Source organism: Ovis aries, chromosome 5 (genome assembly GCF_016772045.2).
Source record: "Ovis aries strain OAR_USU_Benz2616 breed Rambouillet chromosome 5, ARS-UI_Ramb_v3.0, whole genome shotgun sequence".
Taxonomy (NCBI): domain Eukaryota; kingdom Metazoa; phylum Chordata; class Mammalia; order Artiodactyla; family Bovidae; genus Ovis; species Ovis aries.
The window spans coordinates 78,397,525-78,422,231 of record NC_056058.1 but is presented as its reverse complement, the minus strand read 5'-3'; the positions used below and the strand labels follow the sequence as shown (position 1 = coordinate 78,422,231).

At 39.8% G+C, this 24,707-nt stretch overlaps 1 protein-coding gene across 2 annotated transcripts in view; it reads right to left on the bottom strand.

Moving 5' to 3' along the window:
• Positions 1–24,707, bottom strand: part of MSH3 (mutS homolog 3) — a 190,506-nt gene that overhangs the window by 92,202 nt on the left and 73,597 nt on the right. For both annotated transcript variants that reach the window (XM_042250722.1, XM_012178913.4), the window contains exon 13: positions 10,084–10,216. In XM_042250722.1, coding sequence (XP_042106656.1) covers positions 10,084–10,216 — 133 coding nt within the window. The remainder of the gene's footprint in view (positions 1–10,083; positions 10,217–24,707) is intronic.

Sequence of the window (24,707 nt, the reverse complement as noted above, 5' to 3'; positions counted from 1 at the left end):
TTCAGTGTACAACTATAAGACAGTTAAAAAGCTAACACATCTGTAAATACTAATGTACAGATTAATATGGAACTTCATAATTTCAACATATAACTATATAGTATATTTTTACACTATATACCATTTATCTATTTTACATAGTAAAATTTCATTTGTGATTCTTTAAATTATATATGTTATTCTACAGAAGTTCAAGTATAATTTAACTTTCTCTAGCTATCTCTGGATAGTGGATATGCCAAAGGGTGATAAAGGGAGGCTTTTTACTCTTTATTTATACTCCTGCTCATTGGAAAAGATCCTGATGCTTGGAGGGATTGGGGGCAGGAGGAGAAGGGGACGACAGAGGATGAGATGGCTGGATGGCATCACTGACTCGATGGATGTGAGTTTGGGTGAACTCCAGGAGTTGGTGATGGACAGGGAGGCCTGGCGTGCTGCAATTCATGGGGTTGCAAAGAGTCGGACATGACTGAGCGACTGAACTGACTGAACTGATACTGTTGTAATTTTGTAATATGAATGTGAATAATTTATACTTTTGGAGCTTTGGATAAAAAAAGTGGGCTAAACAAGTGCATCTAATTTCACTGTCTTGAAGCTATAGTCCAAGACTGTTTTAAAAGACATGAAACTTCAAGATTAGGAAAAAAAACAATGGCAATAATCTCTTGGAAGCTACAAAGTAAACAGACTAACAGTAATTTGACTTAGAAGACTCTAGGTATTTGAATCTTAAGCTCGCCATGAGGAAAACTAGGACTCGACTTGAGTTAGACCCAGAATCCTAAGACTCAGGAATTGGGGGCACAAATTATCTTTGAAAGTCGAAGCTGGGGTTTTGGGAGTGGAGAAAACAATTGACTGAAAGTGACTTATGCAGCAATTAAATCCCTCAATCCCCTATTCCTCTTCATGTCACTAAGTTCAGTTCAGTTCAGTAGCTCAGTCATGTCTGACGCTTTGCGACCCCATGAATCGCAGCACGCCAGGCCTCCCTGTCCATCCACCAACTCCTGGAATTCACCCAAACTCACGTCCATCGAGTCAGTGATGCCATCCAGCCATCTCATCCTCTGTCGTCGCCTTCTCCTCCTGCCCCCAATCCCTCCCAGCATCAGAGTCTTTTCCAATGAGTCAACTCTTCGCATGAGGTGGCTAAAGTACTGGAGTTTCAGCTTTAGCATCATTCCCTCCAAAGAAATCCCAGGGTTGATCTCCTTCAGAATGGACTGGGTGGATCTCCTTGCAGTCCAAGGGACTCTCAAGAGTCTTCTCCAACACCATAGTTCAAAAGCATCAATTCTTCAGCACTCAGCCTTCTTCACAGTCCAACTCTCAATCCATACATGACCACAGGAAAAACCATAGCCTTGACTAGATGGACCTTAGTCGGCAAAGTAATGTCTCTGCTTTTGAATATGCTATCTAGGTTGGTCATAACTTTCCTTCCAAGGAGTAAGCGTCTTTTAATTTCATGGCTGCAGTCATCATCTGCAGTGAATTTGGAGCCCCCAAAAATAAAGTCTGACATTGTTTCCACTGTTTCCCCATCTATTTCCCATGAAGTGATGGGACCAGATGCCATGATCTTCATTTTCTGAATGTTGAGCTTTAAGCCAACTTTTTCACTCTCCTCTTTCACTTTCATCAAGAGGCTTTTTATCTCCTCTTCACTTTCTGCCATAAGGGTGGTGTCATCTGCATATCTGAGGTTACTGATATTTCTCCTGGCAATCTTGATTCCAGCTTATGTTTCTTCCAGTCCAGCATTTCTCATGATGTACTCTGCATAAAAATAAGCAGGGTGACAATATACAGCCTTGATGTACTCCTTTTCCTATTTGGAACCAGTCTGTTGTTCCATGTCCAGCTCTAACTGTTGCTTCCTGATCTGCATACAGATTTTTCAAGAGGCAGGTTAGGTGGTCTGGTATTCCCATCTCTTCAAGAATTTTCCACAGTTTATTGTGATCCACACACTCAAAGGCTTTGGCATAGTCAAGAAAGCAGAAATAGATGTTTTTCTGGAACTCTCTTTGCTTTTTCCATGATCCAGCGGATGTTGGCAATTTGATCTCTGGTTCCTCTGCCTTTTCTAAAACCAGCTTGAACATCAGGGAGTTCACAGTTCACGTATTGCTGAAGTTTGGCTTGGAGAATTTTGAGCATTACTTTACTAGCATGTGAGATGAGTGCAATTGTGTGGTAGAAATAGAGGAAAACAACAGAATGGGAAAGACTAGAGATCTCTTCAAGAAAATTAGAGATACCAAGGGAACAATTTCATGCAAAGATGGGCTCGATAAAGGACAGAAATGGTCTGGACCTAACAGAAGCAGAAGATATTAAGAAGAGGTGGCAAGAATACACAGAAGAACTGTACAAAAAAGATCTTCACGACCCAGATAATCATGATGATGTGATCACTAATCTAGAGCCAGACATCCTGGAATGTGAAGTCAAGTGGGCCTTAGAAAGCATCACTACGAACAAAGCTAGTGGAGGTGATGGAATTCCAGTTGAGCTGTTTCAAATCCTGAAAGATGATGCTGTGAAAGTGCTGCACTCAGTATGCCAGCAAATTTGGAAAACTCAGCAGTGGCCACAGGACTGGAAAAGGTCAGTTTTCATTCCAATTACAAATAAAGGCAATGCCAAAGCATGCTCAAACTACCACACAATTGCACTCATGTCACTAAAGGGCTACCATTCTCCTACCCTACAAAGACTGTAGTGGACCCTTGAACAATGTGTGGAAGTTAGGGGTGCTGACCCTCCACACAGTCTAAAGTCTGAACAGAACTCTACAGTGAACCCTTCATATCTGTGTTTCTATATCCATGGATTCAACCAACCATGGATCAGGTAGTACTGTAGTACATATTTATGAAACAAATTTACTGTAAGAGGACTTGCACAATTCACACTTATGCTGTTCAAGGGTCAACTGTAGTTTTAGTCTCTGGAGAAGGTAAAACACAGCTATCTGAATCAGCTTCAGGCACAGTGACGGATGAGAGTACCACAAAAAGCAAAGGATTTAGAGAATGATTCCAGACTGAATGTTGAGATTCCCAGCTGTCCTCACTGAGCTCACAGAACATTGTTAGCCAGTCAGAAAGTGGAAAGAGTCCCTGGGGAATCTCACAAGCCCAAGAGAAAAATTATAAAGACAGCATATAGCAGGAATTCTCCCCATAAATGGACCATCAAGTTCACACAACAGTTTACCTCATAATCTGCAAGCCACATCCAACTACACAGAGCTTACTACCAGCGTTTTAGTTTCTTAGTCTTTAAAAACGATCAGACAGATTTAAAAAGATTTTTTTTTCCTCTGTTTCTATAGCTTTTTTTTTTTTTTAATTTTAATATCTTTAATTCTTACATGCGTTCCCAAGCTCCTTCATCCATGGGATTTTCCAGGCAAGGGTACTGGAGTGGGGTGCCATTGCCTACAAATGAACTTATCTATGAAATAAAAACAGACTCATGATGTAGAGAACAGACTTGTGGTTGCTGAGGAGGAGGGGGCCTGGAAGAGGGATGGATTAGAGTTTGAGATTAGCAGATGGAAACTATTATATGTAGAATGGATAAAAAATAAGGTCCTACTGTACTGCACAGGGATTATAGTCAATATCCTGTGATAAACCATAAAGGAAAAGAATATATAAAAAAAGAATGTGAGTATATATACCACTGAATCACCTTTCTGTACAGCAGAAATTAACACAACATTGTAAATCAACTATACTTCAATAAAAAATAATAATTTTGAATTTAGAATTACACATCCAAACTTTAAATAATAATTCAGAAAAATTTCCTAGAACTTGGTTGCCAGATTGAAAAGCTCCAATACAATGAATTAAAACAGAACCAAATCGCAGCTGATCATCATGAACTTTTAAAACGTTGGAGACAAAAGACACAATCTTCCATTTCTAGGAGAGAAAAAACAACCACCACAACAAAACAATGTCACACAAAGAATCGAGAACCAGTATGACTTCAGACTGTTTAAAAATAATAGTAGAAGCTGTTTAAAAAGACAGCACAAAATTCTAAAGGAAAATAATTTACAACCTAGAATTTTACACTCAACCAAACTACTAATCAAATGTGAGAGCAAAACAAAGACATTTCCAGACATCAGTGTTTCAAAACTTACTCCTAATACCCTCTCTCAGGATGCCTCCAGAGAATGTACCCCACCAAAATGGAGGAATGAACCAAGAGGAAGTCATGAAGTACAGAAAACAGAAGATTCAATTCAAGGGAAATAAAGGGAATCTAAAAAGATAGCTATTCAACGGGTATAGCAGGCAACAAGTCCAGGTTGAATCAGGCAGGAAGGCTCAAGAACATGAAATGAACAAGAATATTTGATGAAAATGAATACCTTGATATGAGAGGACAATGCAAGTTTAAGTTAATGGTAAGTACACACCATAAATAGTATACATATGTGTATATATATAATGGATGAATGTTAAGAACATATTTAGAAAGATAATTACTTATAAGAAATGAAGAAAACTGGACCAAAAAAAAAGAAACTAGGTTCAACTGAACAAATGGTGAGTTCAGAATGTATCATAAAGCACCTCATCTCCAGAAAGGCCGTGGCTCACTGGGAAAGATACATACAGGAAACTGCACTGTTTGTATAAATATGGAGCCTGGAAATAATTTATAGCCTAGAATTGAACTCGAGTCACTTAATGGTATATTCTAGTAAAAGTAAAGGGCCAAAAATAAACATTTTCAATACAATTTCTGAATAATCATCTCATAATTATTGTAATTTGATAAGCAAAAAAGGGAAAAAAAAAAGGAATTGGTTGTTCAGGCTTAGATATGATATCAAGTTTAAGTGAGCAACAGAAATAAGGTGAAAGCCAGGAATGCTTGCAACCAAGTCCTAAGTGCCGAGGGCAGGCTGCTCTCAAATTTCTTAAGCAAAATGACTCAGCGGAGTCACAAGAAAGCTGAGAATAAGGGTAAAACAGTTGCTCTTGAAGTCACTCATGTTCAACCCCATTTCTGGCAGCAAGCTTCTCTGTGGAAGTGCTTAAGAATACATGCGCAAGTGCAGAGGCGGATCACAGGACTGGAAGAACCCCAACCTAAGCTCCACACTGAAAACATGGAGTTGGGCTTCCAGCAGTCTAGCTAAGAAATTAACTATAAAACCTACAAAGTCTGGAAACCCTCTCCTTTCAACATTTACTAAGTGCTACACCCTTAGCAGTTATGTATCATTTTCTTACAAAAGTTATTATAGTTATTGAGCAGTTAATGTGAACTCCTATCACTAGCACTATTTTCTAAGATTTAAATTTGAAGTCTTACTATCAAAAGAAATGTTTATTTCAGAGTTGGCCCACTTGGTATCCTCTATTATTATCATCATAAAAATACCTATTTGTGCCTATTCCGCAGCACTTTCCACACAGCCAGATGGCCTAAGCCTACCACTTCCACAATATTCAAACAATGTTCCTTAACATTTTCTGAATTTCACAAAATTGGCACAATCTGTACCCAGGATATCACTCACCATTTGGTGCATACAGCAGAAGCTTATTTAGAGTAATCTAATGATAAAGAATAGATATGTGTTTTATGGTATGTTCCAAGAGCCAGCTAACTAATCTATAAAAATGTGGTTTAAAGCATTCAGACTTCCTAAAGTTGGTCTATACCAAATCATTTGTAATCTCCACTTCTCAAATCAGTCCTTAGGCATATTCTTATACAAACACTAAAACAGCAAGAAAGAAACAACTTCTGAGTGAGTCACAAGTTTCATCAGTATAAGCTGAAAGTCTAAAAAGTCATTCCTGTTCTGCATATTGGTTGCTTTTAAAAGAAATTAGATTCTATTCTGCATGATCTCACTTGGATGTGGAATCTGAAAAACCAAACAAAAAACCTGAATTAACAGATACAGAGCACATATTAGGGGTTGTGGAACATGGTTATGTAGGCAAAATGGGTAAAGATGGTCAAAAGGTACAAACTTCCAGTTGTAATAAGTCCTGGTAATGTAATGGCATGGCAACCACAGTTACTAATACTGAATTGTGCGTATTTGAAAGTTGCTGAAGAGTAGATCTTAAGAGCTCTTTCTCATCAAGAGACAACAAAAAAGCTTTGCAACTTTATGTAGTAAAGGATGCTAACTAGAGACTGTGGTGATCATATACATTGAATCCTTATGTTATATACCTGAAACTAAAATAACGTTGGATATCAATTATACCTCAGTTAAAAAAATTAGATTCTGACATTTACCAGAGTTTTAAACTTTTATAAGTATACAAACTTTATGAAATGCAAATAATAAAGTGCAGTTTAAAGAGAAGCAGGAAGGCATAATAGAAATCACCACAGTAATAAATGATGATGCCATCTTAATGCCATGGATACTATGATTCAGCTCTTTTGATTAGCCATTGATAATTTTTCAGCTTTGCTCCTATCTTCTTTTGAGAAAAACAAAAATCTCTAACATCTGTCAGTGAATCCTTGTTAGTAGTGAAAGCAATGTGTTTAGAGATCTGCTGCTTAATGAAGGGTAACAAGCATGGATTAGCAGCCACTGGGTCAAGGTCAAAAACAAAATAACAGATGGTATGTCATCCATTCAGTAACCTCAAAAATGCCAACCATAATACTTCCTACTACCGGAACAGCCTCTACTCTTGCCAGCAAAACAGAAACTCAGCAACTTCCCTGGCAGGCCAGTGGTTAAGACTTCACCTTCCAAAGCGGGGGGTATGGGCTAGATCTCTGGTTGTGGGGCTGAGATCTCACATGCCTCATGGCCACAAAACCAAAAGATAAAAACAGTATCGTAACAAATTTAGTAAAGACTTTAAACACAGTACACATCAAAAAAAAAAAAAAAATCTTGGGCTTCCCTGGTGTCTCCGTGGTGAGGGGTTCTCCTGTTGATGCAAGAGACACGGGTTCAACCCCTAATCCAGAAAGATCCCATATGCTGCAGAGCAGCTAAGCCCATGCACCACAATTATTGAGCCTGTGCTCTAGAGCCCAGGGGCCACAACTACTGAAGCCCACGCACCCTGCTCTGCAACGAGAGAGGCCACTGCAATGAGAGCCTGGGCACCGCAGCTAGACAGCAGCCCCTCCTTGCGGCCACTAGAGAAAAGCCTATGCTGCAGCGAACACCCAGCACATTGCAAAATAAAAATAAATAAATAAAGGTTTTTTAAAAAGTCTTGGGGGGGGGGGGGGGAAACAACTCGAACACAGTGCATCAAGCAATGGAACAGTAGATGCCAACCCCATAACCAAGGTATACATTTTTTCCCTAGGGATCAGTATTTCCCAATTTTGACTTTTTCTTTCTTTTCAAATTTAGCTGAAGCATATGGAACAGTTACGTAAGTCCTCCTGGGCACTGCAAGTATTTTCAGAAGCAGTAGTTATTATTCCAGTAAAACACTGTAAAGGAAAAAGGCTTAAAAAGGTAAAGACTAATAGAAAATTGGTCACAGCTAAGGTTTTTCCAGTAGTCATGTATGGATGTGAGAGTTGGGGTATAAAGAAAGCTGAGCACTGAAGAACTGGTGCTTTTGAACTGTGGTGTTGGAGAAGACTCTTGAGAGTCCCTTGGACTGCAAGGAGATCCAACCAGTCCATCCTAAAGGAAATCAGTCCTGAATAGTCATTGGAAGGACTGATGCTGAAGCTGAAACTCCAATACTTTGGCCACCTGGTGCAAAGAACTGACTCATTTGAAAAGATCCTGATGCTGGGAAAGATTGAAGGCAGGAGGAGAAGGGGATGACAGAGGATGAGATGGTTGGATGGCATTACCAACTCTACAGACATGAGCTTGAGTAAGCTCTAGGAGTTGGTGATGGACAGGGAAGCCTGGCATGCTGCAATCTATGGGGTCACAAAGAGTCGGACACAACTGAGTGACTGAACTGAACTAAAAGTTTGGGCACATAACATCTGTTCTAAAACAAAGGTCACATCTCCCAATACCTGGCAAACAAATGCAGTATTGCCTCATGAATCGATTGCTTCCCTGAGGTGCCCACCAGTGTTTTTGGGGAGAAGCTTCGAGAACAAGTTGAGGAGCGGCTGTCCTTCTGTGAGACTGGAGAGATTCCCCGAAAGAATCTGGATGTCATGAAGGAGGCAGTGGTTCAGGCAGAGGAAGCGGCTGCTGAGATTACTAGGAAGCTCGAGAAACAGGAGAAGAAATGCTTGAAGGAAAAGAAAAGGCTGGCTGCAATTGCCCTGGCTTCTTCAGAAAATAGCAGTGCCCTGGAGGAGTGTGAGGAGACCAGTGAAAGACCCAAAAAGAAGAAAAAGCAAAAGCCCCAGGAGGCTCTTCAGGAGAATCTGTCTCTTTTCCCAAACCCAAGAAAGAGAAATCTTTTTCCAAGGAAGAGCTAGTTAGTAGTGATCTTGAAGAGACAGCTGGTACTGGAAGTCTTCCCAAGAGGAAGAAATCTTTTCCCAAAGAGAAACAAGTTACTGACCCTGATGAGTCAGAAAAAAAGAGGATCCCCAAGAAAAAGCAGAAACTGTCTTCCAAAGAGGAGCCACTCAGCAGTGGACCTGAAGAGGCTGCTGCCAGCAAGAGCAGCGGCTCCAAGAAAAAGAAAAAGCTCTGAAAGCTATCCCCAGAAAGTTAGAATGGACATCTTCCTAGTGGGGCATAAGTTAACAGAGGTATTCCCCATTCCATCCCCTCAGTTCAGTTCAGTTCAGTTCAGTCGCTCAGTCGTGTCTGACTCTTTGTGACCCCATGAATCGCAGCACCCCAGGCCTCCCTGTCCATCACCAAAGCCCAGTAAAAAAAAAAGAAAAGAAAAAATAAATAAAATAAATTTATAAAAACTGTTCTAAAAAAATTATTAAATTGGCAAGGATTTACATTTGGGCAAAAAATAAAAGTTGCTTACATAGGGACAACCAGGAAAAAAGATTTAATAGTATTCAAAACTGCTGCTACATCAAAAATGGTAGTGTCCAAAAATGTAAGCCACTAAAACCCAGTCAAGGACCCTAGTTTAAATATGAATTCCATCACTTATGAGCAAGTTATTAACCCTCCTCTTAGCATCATTTTAGCCAAGGTAATGCAAGTTGTCATAGCATTATATAAAGACAGCAATATACATAATTTCCCACCAGTAAGAAAGTAATAAATCTTCTCAACCTCACAAAGTTTTTTTTTTTACAACAAAGAGTTTAACATATGTGAATGACTTCTGTAGTAGGTAAGACACTATAAAAAGTTTATTAAAAATTACAAATATCACCAACTGATAATTTTTTTAATTTTAGGCATATTTTGAAGATAAATTATTTCTCTAACAAATCTCACTTGTTACTGTTATGATTTAAAATGGAAAGCTTAGGTGATGAAAATCAAAATAATGTGTTTTACTTAGCTTCAATATCCAAACTTGTCTGCATATTAATAATACCACAAATATTTTACAAGCAGATTTTTCCTTTGGTTAAGTCAAATAAGAAGTTGTTGTGAGGTCAAAAGAAATAAGGCATCTCTTCTTAAAGTAGCTAGTCTAAGTAAACTCCTTACTTTGATGATGGTCCATACTTTGAGGATGAAATAGGAGAATATCCTGTATTAGAACAGCCTCTATATGTTGCTGAGGTTAACAGAAGTGGGCAAATAATGCAAAAATTGGAATAACCTCAGTTTGTGCAATTAAAATCTCTAAGGATTCTCTTATGTTATCTGTAAGATTTTACAAAATAAAATAATAATAAAGCTCTGTGATGTTTCCTATTAACATCTGGTATCCCCTGGTGGCTCGGAGGGTAAAGCGTCTGCCTGCAATGAGGGACACCTGGGTTTGATCCCTGGGTCAGGAAAGAAGGAGAAGGAAACGGCAACCTACTCCAGTACTCGTGCCTGGAAAATTCCATGGATGGAGGAGCCTGGTAAGCTACAGTCCATGGGATCACAAAAAGTCAGATGCAACTGAGCAACTTTACTCCATCCTCAAGCTGAAGAAAATCAACAATTTTAAAAGATGTGATTTCTATCACACTTACTTTTTTGTGATAAATGCTACAGAGTCCTCTCTCTATGTCAGGCAATTTACGTAGATGATTTTCTATCTGACCAAACACACTGGATTCTGAGTGGAGAACTTCAGATACAGCATCAAGTCGAGCATTTATTTCCCTGTGGGAACAGAGAAATGGCAATTATCAGATAAGTTAGGAACTCAGAATGTAGGCATTTCCCACTCTAAAGCCCAGTACTGTGACAGCAGCCACTTAGAAAAGCACAAAGGAGATTTCATCCATACCTGCAGCCCTTCTCTGCCCCTTATCACTGGAATCAAAGACCAGGTACCACACTAGGGAAGTCATTAAACAGATGGGGCAAAGACAGGCTCCGTAAGTTTTCCTTCCTCCAGAACAAACACACAGACTACACTTCCCAGCCTCCCCTGCAGTGAGGTATAGCCACGTATCCAAGTTCTAGCCAATGAAATACATGTAGGAAGGATTATATCACTTCTAGTCATGGTCCATAAAACCTCTTGCAGTATTTCACATTCACTCTCTCCTCCTTTGCCAACTAGATGTTGAGCCCAGGGCTATTCTGTGAGCCACCTCACCTGTTGACTCCATCAGCGTGAGTATGTGAGTAGAGCAGAAAACCTTCCACCCCACATCCTCTATCAAATGAACTTTTCATTAGCAAAAAACAACCATTTCTTTTGTATTCAAACCAAAGAGATGGAGAATTTGCTACTACTGCTTTTATTACCTGGCTAATATAATGGATCTACAGTGAGCAAATGGATTTTTTCGCTCGCTACAAAAAATCTACAGTGGATTTTCTACTCTGACTGAAATAACTGACCATCTCATCTGAGATCGCCTGCTCCTCTCTTCCCCTCACTCTAAGTTTCAGTCGGACTGATCTTCTTCCAACATCTTGGTCACTCAAGTTCTCTGACATCATGGCTTTCTCACCTGCTCCTCACTCTGCCTTGAAGACTGGTTTCCCTTTTCCTCCTGCCTACCACCTTCCACTCTGTTTTGCAAACTCCTCATTCTTCCTCTGAAAGGGCTTTCTAGACTCACTAGAACTAGATTTCATCCTTTGCCATCCTTTTCCATACAACTCTGTTTTCTTTCTATAGTGAAACTTACAACCGTATTTACTTCTCGACTGTCTTCACCGCTCGACAGTAAGCTCAGTGAGTGTGAGAGTCTGTTTGTGGTCAGTCACATCCTACTCTTTGCGACCCCATCGACTTGTAGCCCACCAGGCACCTCTACTCATGGGATTTTTCCAGGCAAGAATACTGGAGTGGGTTGCCATTTCCCCCTCCAGGGGATCTTCCCGACCTAGGGATAGAACCCACATCTCCTGAGTCTCCTGCATTGAAAGACAGATTCTTCACCACTGAGCCACCTGGGAAGTCCTAAGCTCTGTGAGAATGGGGATCATTTCTCCAATAGAGTAACTGATCATGATACATAATCAATAAGTAGCTGCTGAAATCAACTGAATTTCGAAGACTACATATAAAATAAATCAAGATGAGGTGAAAAAATTAAATTAAGATTGTTAGGGTAAAACATTGATGTATTTTATCACAACATTTACCCCCAAATGCTACAGAAATATAAAGTTTTATTTTAATAGCTCACTCCTGCACAAATGAAAGAAGACACCAGTTGAAATAGACTAAGTTGATGCTGCAGATGGTATGAGGACAGATAAAATAATGCCATCTGTGAATGTATAAGACAGCCAGAGAGCTCCTCTCTCAAAAATTATAAAGGTTGTCTGAGATATGGAAAGATAAAAGCAAAAGAGGTTAATAAAAACTTAAATCATATTTATGAAGTCTTCCAAAAGACTTTAAAAAAAAACATTTTCTTGGAAAATATACAGGTAGTGGCTTTTATTTTAGCATTGTGATAGCACAGACAAAACCTTGTTCTGAATCATTTTCACATTAACCCAGCCTTCACTTGTTAGGGAGGTTAACAGCTCAGAGGTAAAGAGCTTGAGCTAAGAGAAATAACCTCAGTTCAAATCCAGGTTCTTTCATTTACCAGTTATATAGACTTACTCTAGCTTCTCCCTCTATAAAATGAGAATAATAATGGTCCCTAACTCATATAGAATTGTTATAAGAATTCAATGAAATAATACATATTTAGCACTTAGCAGACTGCCTGACACACAATAACTACTCAATACTCGTTAGCTGTTACCACCACTATTGTTACAGACACCTTGGTGGTGATGTAGTCACTCAATCTTGTTCTACTCTTTGCAACCCTATGGACTGTAGCCTGCCAGGCTCCTCTGTCCATGGGATTTTCCAGGCAAGAGTACTGGAGCAGGTGGCCATTTTCTTCTCTGGGGGAACTTCCCGACCCAGGGATTGAACTCTGGTCTCCTCTACTGTAGGTAGTCTCCTGCACTGCAGGCAGATTTCTTTGGCAAGTGAGCCACCAGGGAAGCCACAGACACCTTTATTTGGTTATGAAATTTGTTTGGTAGGTACCACAAAGAACAGCACAGGGGAGGGAGAAACAACACCCAAAACACAAGCTGGGATATAACTATGTTTAGACAAGCCTCTAGGCATAGATACAAAACGGTATTTTGTGCAAAGCGAACAAGAAAGGATTACACAAGAAAGGCCAGTCCTAGCATCTTAAGTGCTAAATCTGACTGGTAGTAGTGACCTGAAATACTGTGCTGAGACTTGATAGGAGGTACATTGAGAAACAATGCCATAATCAACTACAAATGTCTAACCCAGTCAGGGAGAACTGGAGAGGGTGTGAGGCACTATTTATCATGAATTTCTCATCACTGGGGAGGCCATATTCCACTTTTAACTCCAATAAGCAGATCAGAAGGCAAATCAGTAAAAATTACTTCCAATCAAGTTTTTTGGTGTATCTCAGAAATGTTCTCTAATTGGTGGGTATAAGACTTTCTAAATAACTGTAATAAAATAATAGGTCAGACCACCAGAATAGAAAACAATTATTTTGGTGCAGTCAATGAGTGTGCTCAATCGCTCAGTCATGTGACTCTCCGCAACCCTTTGGACTGTATAGCCCAACAGGCTCCTCTGACCATGGGATTTTTCAGGCAAGAATACTGGAATGGATTGCCATTTCCTCCTGCAGGGAATCTTCCTGACCCAGGGATCAAACGCGTGTCTTCTGCGTTGTAAGGTGGATTCTTTACTGCTGAGCTATCAGGGAACCAGTCAGTGAGAGAGATCAACAAAACAGGAAATAGCACTGCCAATTAAATGATGATAAATACATTATTCTTCCAAGATGTCCTATGGTACTCTACAATTGATCATACCACCGGATACATTCTAAACAAATGAAAAAGAGAACACCTGGGTCATTCATTTCATTCCATATGACAAAACAAATAATGAATCTAAGGTTCTGGAGATGACAAAGATTCTCCTTTATCACCAAAGATCCAACAATTAAATGTGGGTGTCACCAGAGTCCTTCACATTTGAAAATCAATGGAGTGATGACGTTAGTATCTGCTGCGTGGGGCTGTCACTGAAACACAGTGTATCACCTACAGCCACTGCCACAGTAAGGACAAGTGATCAGTCTGTACCTACTGGTTGCTATTTGTGGAAGATGCCTCTATTATTCTAATATAAGTTTATTTGGAGGGAAAGAGATAAACTACTGGGGAAAAGTTGGGGGTGTTTTGGTAGTTGGTTCTGATTTTTTACTGAAAGGTTAGCTCTAAAGACAATATAAAATGAGTAAATTAAATTCAGACATTAACACATTGGTCATACAATATGGCTAAATCAACTACCTAAACAGCTTTCTGGTAGAAAGAAATATGAGCCATAGGCCTTCTTCTAGGGCCTAACCATTTCTTGAATCTACCTAGCTTTACCTTTCACATACACTATTCACTTATTCACTCAATGAACAATTACTGAGTGTTTATAAAGCACGAATTGCATAAACAGAAGAACGGGGGACTTCCCTGGTGGTCCAGGGGCTGATACTTGGCGCTCCAAACACAGGGGGCCTGGGTTTGATCCCTGGTCAGGGAACTAGATCCCATATGCTGCAACTAAAGCCCACACACACTGCAACTAAAGACCCCACCGCTGCAACAAAGACTGAAGATCCCACATGCCCAATTAAAAAAAAAAAAAAAAAAAAACAGAAGATGGAGAGTGAAAGTGTAACAGTAGGAGCTAGAAAGCGGAACAGGAACTTGGCCACGTGAATAATGCAGGCCACACAGGAGCTCTGACTTAGTCCTCAAAGCAAGGGGAGTCAACGGCTAATTGGCAGCTTCAGGAATCCAGGGGAGTGGCACTGATGATCTGAACCCAAGCAGAGGTTATACCAGTGCAAAGAGCACATAGTTTCAAAAGATATTACACAGGTAAAGTAAACAGGAGTTGTGATGGATCATACAAGGGAGGGAGAGAGGAGAAAAGAAGGAATAACTTCTTTCTGAGAGGTAATGAGAGGTAGTAAGATGCCATCTGCAAACATCATGCTCAAAACCTCACAGACCATGAAAGGGTTTATTTATGAAATTACATTGTAAATAGCGATTCTGAATATTTACTTAATTGCAAACTGTAAATCACCCAATCAGTTTTTAAGGATTTTTATTACTCATATTCAAAAGAGGCATCATTTTACCAAGAGACAATTTACCCCTTTCAGAATATTAGAACAATTTCCTGACAGCTACCTTCCACTATTGGTTCAGGCCACAAACCTAAGTCATTGAAAAGAGCATGAATGTGATTTCTGTTTCTGACAATAATGGGAATGGGTACTTCCAGACCATCTCTCCCACTGGGGACAATTTAAAAAGCCAAACAAAACATAAAAATATGTTGTCACAAGTATCAAAGGACTAACAAAATGGTAAGAAAAAACTATATGAGAATCAAAATGAAAACAAGAATCCAAAGAAATAATCCAGCAGTCAACTTTTGCACTAAAAAGATATGCCAGAAGAACCTTCTGCAAAAATGAGCTGGCCTCATAGTAAGGGTAAATTTGTAGTCTTGGTTATTATCATTTGGATGAACTGAAACATGTCAAAACTGAACTTAAATTTAAGACAGTCCCAGACTGGTAATACCACCAAGAATCTGGCAAAAGTGAACAAAAATATTCTTCAGGAGAAGGTACCTTCACGTTAGTACTCATATTATTTATTTAACTGAAGTACAGTTGACATCAACTACATTTGTTAGTTTCAGAGGTAAAGTGATTCAGGTTTTTTTTTTTTTTCATATTATGTTTCATTATAAATTATTACAAAATTTTAAATATAATTCACTGTGCTATCAAACCTTTCCCTTTGGTAACCATAAGTTTGCTTTCTATGAGTCTGTTTCTATTTTTTTTTTACATGTTATTAGTTTTTTATTTTTTTTAATTTTAAAATCTTTAATTCTTACATGCGTTCCCAAACATGAACCCCCATCCCACCTCCCTCCCCATAACATCCCTCTGGGTCATCCCCATGCACCAGCTGTATCCTGCGTCAGACATAGACTGGCGATTCAATTCTTACATGATAGTATACATGTTAGAATGCCATTCTCCCAAATCATCCCACCCTCTCCCTCTCCCTCTGAGTCCAAAAGTCCATTATACACATCTGTGTCTTTTTTGCTGTCTTGCATACAGGGTCGTCATTGCCATCTTTCTAAATTCATTATATATGTGTTAGTATACTGTATTGGTGTTTTTCTTTCTGGCTTACTTCACTCTGTATAATCGGCTCCAGTTTCATCCATCTCATCAGAACTGATTCAAATGAATTCTTTTTAACGGCTGAGTAATACTCCATTGTGTATATGTACCACAGCTTTCTTATCCATTCATCTGCTGATGGACATCTAGGTTGTTTCCATGTCCTGGCTATTATAAACAGTGCTGCGATGAACATTGGGGTACATGTGTCTCTTTCAATTCTGGTTTCCTCAGTGTGTATGCCCAGCAGTGGGATTGCTGGGTCATAAGGTAGTTCTATTAGCAATTTTTTTAAGGAATCTCCACACTGTTCTCCATAGTGGCTGTGCTAGTTTGCATTCCCACCAACAGTGTAGGAGGGTTCCCTTTTCTCCACACCCTCTCCAGCATTTATTGCTTGCAGATTTTTGGATCGCAGCCATTCTGACTGGTGTGAAGTGGTACCTCATTGTGGTTTTGATTTGCATTTCTCTAACAATGAGTGATGTTGAGCATCTTTTCATGTGTTTGTTAGCCATCCGTATGTCTTCTTAGTATACTACCCAAAGCAATTTACAAATTCAATGCAATCCCTATCAAGCTACCAGCCACATTTTTCACAAAACTAGAACAAATAATTTCAAGATTTGTATGGAAATACAAAAAACCTCAAATAGCCAAAGCAATCTTGAGAAAGAAGAATGGAACTGGAGGAATCAACTTGCCTGACTTCAGGCTCTACTACAAAGCCACAGTCATCAAGACAGTATGGTACTGGCACAAAGACAGACATATAGATCAATGGAACAAAATAGAAAGCCCAGAGATAAATCCACACACATATGGACACCTTATCTTTGACAGAGGAGGCAAGAATATACAATGGAATAAAGACAATCTCTTTAACAAGTGGTGCTGGGAAAACTGGTCAACCACTTGTAAAAGAATGAAACTAGATCACTTCCTAACACCGCACACAAAAATAAACTCAAAATGGATTAAAGATCTAAATGTAAGACCAGAAACTATAAAACTCCTAGAGGAGAACATAGGCAAAACACTCTCAGACATAAATCACAGCAGGATCCTCTATGATCCACCTCCCAGAATTCTGGAAATAAAAGCAAAAATAAACAAATGGGATCTAATTAAAATTAAAAGCTTCTGCACAACAAAGGAAAATATAAGCAAGGTGAAAAGACAGCCTTCTGAATGGGAGAAAATAATAGCAAATGAAGCAACTGACAAACAACTAATCTCAAAAATATACAAGCAACTCCTTCAGCTCAATTCCAGAAAAATAAACGACCCAATCAAAAAATGGGCCAAAGAACTAAATAGACATTTCTCCAAAGAAGACATACGGATGGCTAACAAACACATGTTTCTATTTTATATATAGATTCATTTGTATGGTTTTTAGATTACACATATATGTAACATCATAAAGTATTTGTCACTACATATAATATTCTGTAGGTCCATTCATATTGGTGAAAATGGCAATACAATATTTCATTCTTTTTTATGACAGAGTAACATTCTATTATTTATATGTGTGTGTGCGTGTGTGTGTCCCAGATGGTAAAGAATTAACCTGCAATGCAGGAGACATAGGTTTGATCCCTGGGTTAGGAAGATCCCCTGGAGGATGGCATGGCAACCACTCTAGTATTCTTGCCTGGAGAATGGAGAATCCCCATGGACAGAGAAGCCTGGTGGGGGCTACAGACCATGGGGGTCACAAAGAGTTGGACACAACTGAGTGACTAAGCACAAACACAAGCACAAGTAAGTGTGTATGTGTGTGTGTGTGTGTGTACATATCTTCTTATGCCAGTCATCTGTTGATGGACATCTGGGCTGTTTCCATATCTCGGCTACTGTAAACAGTGTTGCTCTCTCAAGTTATTGTTAAAAACAAATTTTCAAATAATAGAACTAGGACACAAAGATAATCAAGCGTTCATGTATAAAAGAAGCCAGATGAGTAAGAATCAATAGAAGCAACAGACAATAGAAAGAAGCTACAAACTACCAAGTTTTTGAAAAGACAGCCTTCAGAAGGGGAGAAAATAATAGTAAATGAAGCAACTGATAAAGAATTAATCTCAAAAATATACAAGCAACTCCTTCAGCTCAATTCCAGAAGAATAAACGACCCAGTCAAAAAATGGGCCAAAGAACTAAACAGACATTTCTCCAAGGAAGACATACAGATGGCTAACAAACACATGAAAAGATGCTCAACATCACTCATTATCAGAGAAATGCAAATCAAAACCACAATGAGGTACCACCTCACACCAGTCAGAATGGCTGCTATCCAAAAGTCTACAAGCAATAAATGCTGGAGAGGGTGTGGAGAAAAAGGAACCCTCTTACACTGTTTGTGGGAATGCAAACTAGTACAGCCACTTATAGAGAACAGTGTGGAGATTCCTCAAAAAGCTGGAAGTAGAACTGCCATATGACATAGCAATCCCACTACTGGGCATACATACCAAGGAAACCAGAACTGAAAGAGACACGTGTACCCCAGTGTTCACTGCAGCACTGTTTATAATAGCCAGGACATGGAAGCAACGTAGATGTCCATCAATGGACAAGAAAGCTGTGGTACATATATACAATGGAATATTACTCAGCTATTAAAAAGAATGAATTTGAATCAGTTTTAATGAGATGGATGAAACTAGAGCCTATTATACTGAGCGAAGTAAGTAAGAAAAAATTTGGCAATAAGGACTTCATGATCTGAGCCTAAGTCAGCCCCCAGTCTTGTGTTTGCTGACTGTATAGAGCTTCTCCATCTTTGGCTGCAAAGAATATAATCAATCTGATTTCGGTGTCGACCATCTGGTGATGTCCATGTAGTCTTCTCTTGCGTTGTTGAAAGAAGGTGTTTGCTATGACCAGTGCATTCTCTTGGCAAAACTCTATTAGCCTTTGCCCTGCTTCATTCTGTACTCCAAGGTCAAATTTGCCTGCTACTCCAGATGTTTCTTGCCTTCCTACTTTTGCATTCCAGTCCTCTATAATGAAAAGGACATCTTTTGGGAGTGTTAGTTCTAGAAGGTCTTGTAGGTCTTCATAGACCTGTTCAACTTCAGCTTCTTCAGCATTACTGGTCAGGGCACAGACTTGGATTACCATGATATTGAATGGTTTGCCTTGGAAACAAACAGAGATCATTCTGTCGTTTTATATATATATATAAATTTATTCATTTTAATTGGAGACTAATTACTTTACAATATTGTATTGGTTTTGCCATACATCAAAATAAATCTGCCATGGGTATACACATGTTCCCCATCCTGAACCCCCCTCCCACCACCCTCCCCATACCATCCCTCTGGGTCATCCCAGTGCACCAGCCCCAAGCATCCTGTATCATGCATCAAACCTGGACTGGCGATTTGTTTCATATATGATATTATACATGTTTCAATGACATTCTCCCAAATCATCCCACCCTCTCCCTCTCCCACAGAGTCCAAAAGACTGTTCTATACATCTGTGTTTCTTTTGCGGTCTCGCATACAGGGTTATCGTTACCATCTTTCTAAATTCCATATATATGAGTTAGTATACTGTATTGGTGTTTTTCTTTCTGGCTTACTTCACTCTGTATAATCGGCTCCAGTTTCATCCACCTCATCAGAACTGATTCAAATGTATTCTTTTTAATGGCTGAGTAATACTCCATCGTGCATATGTACCACAGCTTTCTTATCCATTCATCTGCTGATGGGCATCTAGGTTGCTTCCATGTCCTGGCTATTATAAACAGTGCTGCAATGAACACTGGGGTACACGTGTCTCTTTCAATTCTGGTTTCCTTGGTATGTATGCCCAGTAGTGGGACTGCTGGGTCATAAGGCAGTTCTATTTCCAGTTTTTTAAGGAATCTCCACACTGTTCTCTATAAGTGGCTGTACTAGTTTGCATTCCCACAAACAGTGTAAGAGGGTTCCCCTTTCTCCACACCCTCTCCAGCATTTCTTACTTGTAGACTTTTGGATAGCAGCCATTCTGACTGGTGTGAAATGGTACCTCATTGTGGTTTTCACTTGCATTTCTCTGATAATGAGTGATGTTGAGCATCTTTTCATGTGTTTGTTAGCCATCTGTATGTCTTCCTTGGAGAAATGTCTGTTTAGTTCTTTGGCCCATTTTTGACTGGGTCGTTTATTCTTCTGGAATTGAGCTGAAGGAGTTGCTTGTATATTTCTGAGATTAGTTCTTTGTCAGTTGCTTCATTTGCTATTATTTTCTCCCATTCTGAAGGGTGTCTTTTCACCTTGCTTATAGTTTCCTTTGTTGTGCAGAAGCTTTTAATTTTAATTAGGTCCCATTTGTTTATTTTTGCTCTTATTTCCAGTATTCTGGGAGGTGGGTCATAGAGGATCCTGCTGTGACTTCTGTCGGAGAGTGTTTTGCCTATGTTCTCCTCTAGGAGTTTTATAGTTTCTGGTCTTACGTTTAGATCTTTAATCCATTTTGAGTTTATTACTCTGTCGTTTTTGAGACTGCATCCAAGTACTGCATTTTGGACTCTCTTGTTGACTATGATGGCTACTCCATTTCTTCTAAGGGACTCCTGACCACAGTAGTAGATATAATGGTCATCTGAGTTAAATTCAACCATTCCAGTCCATCTTAGTTCATTGATTCCTAGAATGTCGATGTTCACTCTTATCATCTCCTGTTTGACCACTTTCAATTTCCCTTCTTTCATGGAACTAACATTCCAGGTTCCTATGCAATATTGCTCTTTAGAGCATCAAACCCTGCTTCCATCACCAGTCCCATTCACAACTGAGTGTTGTTTTTGCTTTGGCTCCATCCCTTCATTCTTTCTGGAGTTATTTCTCCACTGATATCCAGTAGCATATTGGGCACCTATCGACCTGGGGAGTCCTCAAGAAAAAGAAATGCAAAAAAGCAAAATGGCTGTCTGAGGAGGCCTTACAAATAGCTGTGAAAAGAAGAGAAGCGAAAAGCAAAGGAGAAAAGGAAAGATATACCCATTTGAATGCAGAGTTCCAAAGAATAGCAAGGAGAGATAAGAAAGCCTTCCTCAGCGATCGACGCAAAGAAATAGAGGGAAACAACAGAAGCAACAGCAGCAGCAGCAGAGATCTCGTCAAGAAAATTAGAGAAACCAAGGGAACATTCCATGCAAAGATGGGCTCAATAAAGGACAGAAATGGTAGGGACTTAAGACAAGCTGAAGATATTAAAAAGAGGTGGCAAGAATACACAGAACTATACAAAAAAGATCTTCATGACCCAGATAATCACAACGGTGTGATCACTCACCTAGAGCCAGACATCCTGGAATGTGAAGTCAAGTGTGCCTTAGGAAGCATCACTATGAACAAAGCGAGGTGATGGAATTCCAGTTGAGCTATTTCAAATCCTAAAAGATGATGCTGTGAAAGTGCTACACTCAATATGCCAGCAAATTTGGAAAACTCAGCAGTGGCCACAGGACTGGAAAAGGTCAGTTTTCATTCCAATCCCTAAGACTGGCAATGCCAAAGAATAATCAAACTACCACACAATTGCACTCATCTCACATGCTAGTAAAGTAATGCTTAAAATTTTCCAAGCCAGACTTCAGCAGTACATGAACCATGAACTTCCAGATGTTCAAGCTGGTTTTAGAAAAGGCAGAGGAACCAGAGATCAAATTGCCAACATCCGTTGGATCATGGAAAAAGCAAGAGAGTTCCAGAAAAACATCTATTTCTGCCTTATTGACTATGCCAAAGCCTTTGACTGTGTGGATCACAATAAACTGTGGAAAATTCTGACAGAGATGGGAATACCAGACCACCTGACCTGCCTCTTGAGAAACCTGTATGCAGGTGAGGAAGCAACAGTTAGAACTGGACATGGAACAACAGACTGGTTCCAAATGGGAAAAGGAGTACATCAAGGCTGTATATTGTCACTCTGCTTACTTAACTTCTGTGCAGAATACATCATGAGAAACGCTGGGCTGGAAGAAGCACAAGCTGGAATCAAGATTGCCGGGAGAAATATCAATAACCTCAGATATGCAGATGACACCACCCTTATGGAAGAAAGTGAAGAAGAACTAAAGAGCCTCTTGATAAAAGTGAAAGAGGAGAGTGAAAATGTTGGCTTAAAACTCAACATTCAAAAAACTAAGACCATGGCATCTGGTCCCATCACTTCATGGCAAATAGATGGGGAAACAGTGGACACAGTGGCTGACTTTATTTTTCTAGGCTCTAAAATCACTGCAGATGGTGACTGCAGCCATGAAATTAAAAGACGCTTACTCCTTGGAAGGAAAGTTATGACCAACCTAGACAGCACATTCAAAAGCAGAGACATTACTTTGCCAACAAAGGTCTGTCTAGCCAAGGCTATGATTTTTCCAGTGGTCATGTATGGATGTGAGAGTTGGATTATAAAGAAGGCTGAATGCCAAAGAATTGATGCTTTTGAGCTGTGGTGTTGGAGAAGACTCTTGAGAGTCCCTTGGACTGCAAGGAGTTCCAACCAGTCCATCCTAAAGGAGATCAGTCCTGGGTGTTCATTGGAGGGACTGATGTTGAAGCTGAAACTCCAATACTTTGGCCACCTGATGAGAAGAGCTGACTCATTTGAAAAGACCCTGATGCTGGGAGGGGTTGGGGACAGGAGGAGAAGGGGACAGCAGAGGATGAGATGGTTGGATGGCATCACTGACTCGATGGACATGGGTTTGGGTGGACTCCAGGAGTCGATGATGGACAGGGAAGCCTGGCGTGCTGCAGTTCATGGGATTGCAATTAATTGGACATGACTGTGCAACTGAACTGAACTGAACTATTATCATCTGTGAAATAGATCGCCAGTCCCAAGTTTGATGCATGAGGCAAGGTGCTCTGGGCTGGTGCACTGGGATGACCCTGAGAGATGGGATGGGGAGGGAGGTTAGAGGGAGGGTCAGAATGGGGAACACGTGTACACCCACGGCTGATTCATGTGAATGTATGGCAAAAACTACCACAATACTGTAAAGTAATTAGCCTCCAATTAAAATGCTTAAATAAAGAAAAAAAAAAAAAAAACACATGAATTACAAAAAAAAAAAGAACTCCCAAGCTTTGTGGGGTATGGGCCTGAATGATTAAAAAAATATACAAAAAATTCAAAAGACATTGTCAAAAGAAAGCAGATGAAGAACAGAACAGGTAGGGAAATTAGAACTTGAATCAGTTATTTAATTTCCATTGCTTTACAGGTGATCTTTCTTTGCTCCCTTGACCTCTATAGGATTTTTATTTCTCATTTAGAATCATACAGAGTTTCACTGCAGTTTAGGAAATTGTGGATTTCTTGTTTGTTTTCAGTTGCACTTTGGATTCAGTTGTGCTTTCTCTACCTAAAGATTCGCATCTTTCATGAAATGTGAGAAACTCTCATCTTTCATTTCTTTGAACACTCTCTTTTCCTTCTACTGGAAATTTGATGAGGATTATGTTAGACCACCTAATTCTTGATTTGTCTTTTAGTCTCTTTTACTTTGCTCACACTGTCTCTCTGTGCTACACTCTGGGTAATTTCTTTAGATAATATCTTGGATTTCAGTTATTTCACCTACTCTGGTCTAACCCACCAATTGTTTCTTTTCTTTTTTTTGGAAACTATTACTTTGGTAAGGAATCCACTTCCATGACTCATGAAGCTCAGGCTGAGTTAACAGTGATGAGTTCTGGAGATAATGACACTCCACTCTGGACCTTCTCTCTCTTCCTCTGAGCAGGCAGGTAGCTAAAGATGAACAGAGAAAGCGGGGTGCAGGCCAAATTGCAGGAGACCATACATCTTATCAACAATGGGAGTCCTTGGGCATACAAAGAAAAGAAGGAACCTCTGGACTGACATGAAATCACACATTCTGGGGTGATAAGTGTCCTGGAGGCCGACAAAGAAAGGTGGGAAAAGGAGGGAATCTCTGGCATCTGAATGTAATCTTTTGTTCATCATGTTCTTATTACAGTAAAATTAGCCTTGAAGATAAGAAGTTCCCATCATGCACTGATACCATGATATTTCCGATCAAGACTGCGGCTGCTAAGTCGCTTCAGTCGTGTCCGACTCTGTGTGACCCCATAGACAGCAGCCCACCAGGTTCCCCCATCCCTGGGATTCTCCAGGCAAGAACACTGGAGTGGGTTGCCATTTCCTTCTCCAATGCATGAAAGTGAAAAGTGAAAGGGAAGTCGCTCAGTCGTGTCCGACAAATAAGGACAAAAATCCCCCCTCACCTCAGGAAGGTGGAGCTGGGATGAAAATCAGAGTATACAACTCCAAACCCCTCCCTCCCCAATGAATATTCTGCTCCTTCATTTCTATACCTCATATAACCACACTGCCAAACAAACTCAGTGCAGCTACTCACCTGAGACTGCCCGATCTCCACTTAATAAATCCTCACTTTGCTTTCCTGACCTCTCTGTCTTGTCTCTGAATTCTTTTTGCAACTTGACAAGAACCTACTTCCCAGTAATACCTCAGCTGAAAACCCAGACTCATAAGGCCTCAATCCCTGCCCCTCTATTCCTGGAAAATGCCAAAACCAACTATGTAAAAGGTTTTTTCAGAGGAGGAGACGACTTTTGTCCTCCCAGAAGAAAAACCCTTTCCTTTGCTTTATGAGGCAGGTAGCAATCCCAAACCATGGACAGGCTGGGACCTGCGCAGGCCTCAATCCTACCCACTGTTTATATTAATAAAAGCTACATGGAGTTGTTTTTAAAAATCAACCTGATTTCTTCGGATGGTATTTTTGTGCTGTTTTGATTCCCTTTTGTGTTTCTTTTAATTTCGTGGTTCAATATTCTCCTTTCTAATCTCACTATCTGAAGGTCTTGAGATTCTATGTCTAGTGT